A 2,958-nucleotide genomic window follows, 5' to 3' on the forward strand; every position below is an offset into this window, starting at 1 on the left:
GAGCCTCAAAAGTATGCTGCCGTCCACACCTTAAAATGTGCCACACATTGGTATGCAGGTCTGCACTGCACTGAATAAATCCTCTGTCTATGTCTGCAAACCTGTTTGGATACACATGTAAATGCTTCCCCAGCATTTACATTGCCCAATGTTTAGATGACACTAAAACTAGGATTTGAATGAACAGCTCCCTGAATGTTTTCCTTTTGGTTAGAATCTATTTGATAAATGCATAAGTTCATTTAAATTGCCATTGATAGCTGTTAGATTTGTATAATGCCATTATGATATCGGCAGTTTTATTTCCAATTCCTTTCTCAATGATCCCTAGCATGGAATTTGCCTTCCAAAGCACATTCTCTTGTATACTCCTGTTTAGAGCTATGCAAAGCCAAACCCACTATGGTTTTCAACACACCTTTGAAGAGAAACAAAGCTGGGAGAAGATAGTGTTATAGATTGGGGAAACCCCACCCCACCCCGCAAACCCTGAAAATTAATAAATGGTAGGATTATGATTATTTGGGATGTGAATCAATATGGTGGAAGTGGAAATGTTATAAGTAGAGCACGATGGCTAAAATTCTGAACCAAATACACCTCACTGCAAAATGTTGTTTCAAGGACTATGTATGCAACTATTGGGATATATGTATTTCAGTGTGCAAATGTTACTGTCTGAAATCCCTGACTGGATCCTGCTCTGCTTTCCATGGGCATCATTTCAACTGAAGAAATCAAATAAAAAAATTCATTTAATCAATGTTGCTACATAGATCCTTCGCATATGCCTGGTTGTTCAACGAATCTTTACCTAGCACCTTTCCCAGATTGAGGAGGGACTTTAGAAGTCATTCTATGCAAACCCTGAGATCCATAACCCACAATGAACACAGGTCATCAAGGCTACAAGCAACTCAACACAAAGTTAAAGGTAAAGGGGCCCCTGACCATCAGGTCCAGTCATGTCCGACTCTGGGGTTGCGGCGCTCATCTTACTCTATAGGCCGAGGGAGCCGGCGTTTGTCCGCAGACAGCTTCCAGGTCATGTGGCCAGCATGACAAAGCTGCTTCTGGCGAACCAGAGCAGCGCACGGAAACTCCGTTTACCTTCCCGCTGGAGCGGTACCTATTTATCTACTTGCACTTTGATGTGCTTTCGAACTGCTAGGTGGGCAGGAGCTGGGGCCGAGCAATGGGAGCTCACCCCATCACAGGGATTTGAACCGCTGACCTTCTGATCAGCAAGCCCTAGACTCTGTGTTTTAACCCACAGCGCCACCTGGGTCCCAGTAACACAAAGTTAGGCAGGTTTAATTAGTAGGAACTAGAAAGCTTCATTAGAAGAACTGGAATGATAAAGCTAGAAGTGACGATCATTTGGAGCCATCATAGCTGAGTTTCAACGGAGATATCAAGTTTCTGTTGGGAGTTTTCTTCCTCTTTGAAAAGATTCTGGAGTGTGGCTTTCATGCTCTTCCTTGGTCTGCCTCTCTTCTGTCTTCCAATAAGGAAGTAGGTCAAACGGTTAACACTGCCGTTCATGCAGACACATAAGTAGACATAAAATGTACGATGTGGAAATGGGGAGTCAAAAACAAACAGGGCAATGTAAATGCCATTCAATGGAAAAGAAAAAAAGAGGAAGAAGAACAGAGTCAACAAGATGACTATCAGAAGCTTCCTCCGCCTCTGCTGTTGTGGTTTAAAGCAGAACTTGATGAAGAGAACCAGAGTGGAGATAGTCATGAGTGGGAGGCAAAGGAAGCCATTTAAAATATACTGGTAAATGCTTATGTTCTGATAATCCATGTCAACAGTCAGCCAAAGAGTGAAGTTAGCAGCAGGGGGGAGGAAAGAGAGTACCCATATAATGGCACACACGGTGGTGGACAAATTCACTGGTCGGTGGCATCGATGCCAAAGTGGGAACAGGATGGACACACACCTGTCAATGCTAATTGCTATCAGTAAAAATTGCCCAGCATTGTACATGACTAAGAAGATATCATCAAATAATGCATACAGAAGGCCTATCCTATTACTATATCCAATCAAATAAATGCCCAGAATAAAGTTAGCTGTGAGTGACCCAAAGTCAGCAATGGAGAGGTTCAGGATAAAAGTGGTGAATTGGTTCCTCTTAATGCAGAAGCCAAGCAGCCAGATGACAGTCCCATTCCCCCAAAGCCCCAAAATGCTGATTAACATGCAGCTGATCATCAATATATTTCGTTCTAGCTCATCACTTGATGCTGAATCATCATCACTGTGGCTATTGTTGTAGAAAACAGTTTCATTGTCTGCTCCATAATAGTCTTCTCCAGCACTCAGAGGAGACACAGATGTTAGGCTTAAATTGGTCATTGGCCAACCTTTCCTCTTTTGCTTCTTCTGGTGTAGACACTTCTGCCTGGGAAGGGAGAAAAGTTGGAATTTGTATTTACTAAAAAAATAATGATGATCTTTGTCATCTTTGTGTCAATTTGGGAGCCTATTCTTATTCTTGCATCTTCACCAACATGTATGCAATCAATAAAGGCTCTATTCTCTATGCTTTGAAGTGCTTTTTTTTTTTACACACCCACCCTTTTTATACATCTCTGTAGAGTAAATATAAAAAGGTAAAGGTAAAGGGACCCCTGACCATTAGGTCCAGTCGTGACCGACTCTGGGGTTGCGCGCTCATCTCGCATTATTGGCCGAGGGAGCCGGCGTATAGTTTCCAGGTCATGTGGCCAGCATGACAAAGCCGCTTCTGGCAAACCAGAGCAGCACATGGAAACGCAGTTTACCTTCCCGCTGTAGCGGTTCCTATTTATCTACTTGCATTTTGACGTGCTTTCGAACTGCTAGGTTGGCAGGAGCTGTGACCAAGCAACGGGAGCTCACCCCGTCACAGGGATTCGAACCGCCGACCTTCTGATCAGCAAGCCCTAAGCTCAGTGGTTTAACCAC

General features: G+C 43.4%; 1 protein-coding gene across 1 annotated transcript; it reads right to left on the bottom strand.

Moving 5' to 3' along the window:
- Nucleotides 1-1,389: 1,389 nt before the first annotated feature.
- LOC118089676 (proto-oncogene Mas-like) lies at nt 1,390-2,367 on the bottom strand. The gene has a single exon (XM_035124445.1). The coding sequence runs from the start codon at nt 2,365-2,367 to the stop codon at nt 1,390-1,392; it is 978 nt and encodes a 325-aa protein (XP_034980336.1).
- Between the last annotated feature and the right edge of the window lie 591 nt (nt 2,368-2,958).

The sequence above is a fragment of the Zootoca vivipara genome, chromosome 8, assembly GCF_963506605.1.
Source record: "Zootoca vivipara chromosome 8, rZooViv1.1, whole genome shotgun sequence".
NCBI classification, from domain to species: Eukaryota; Metazoa; Chordata; class Lepidosauria; order Squamata; family Lacertidae; genus Zootoca; species Zootoca vivipara.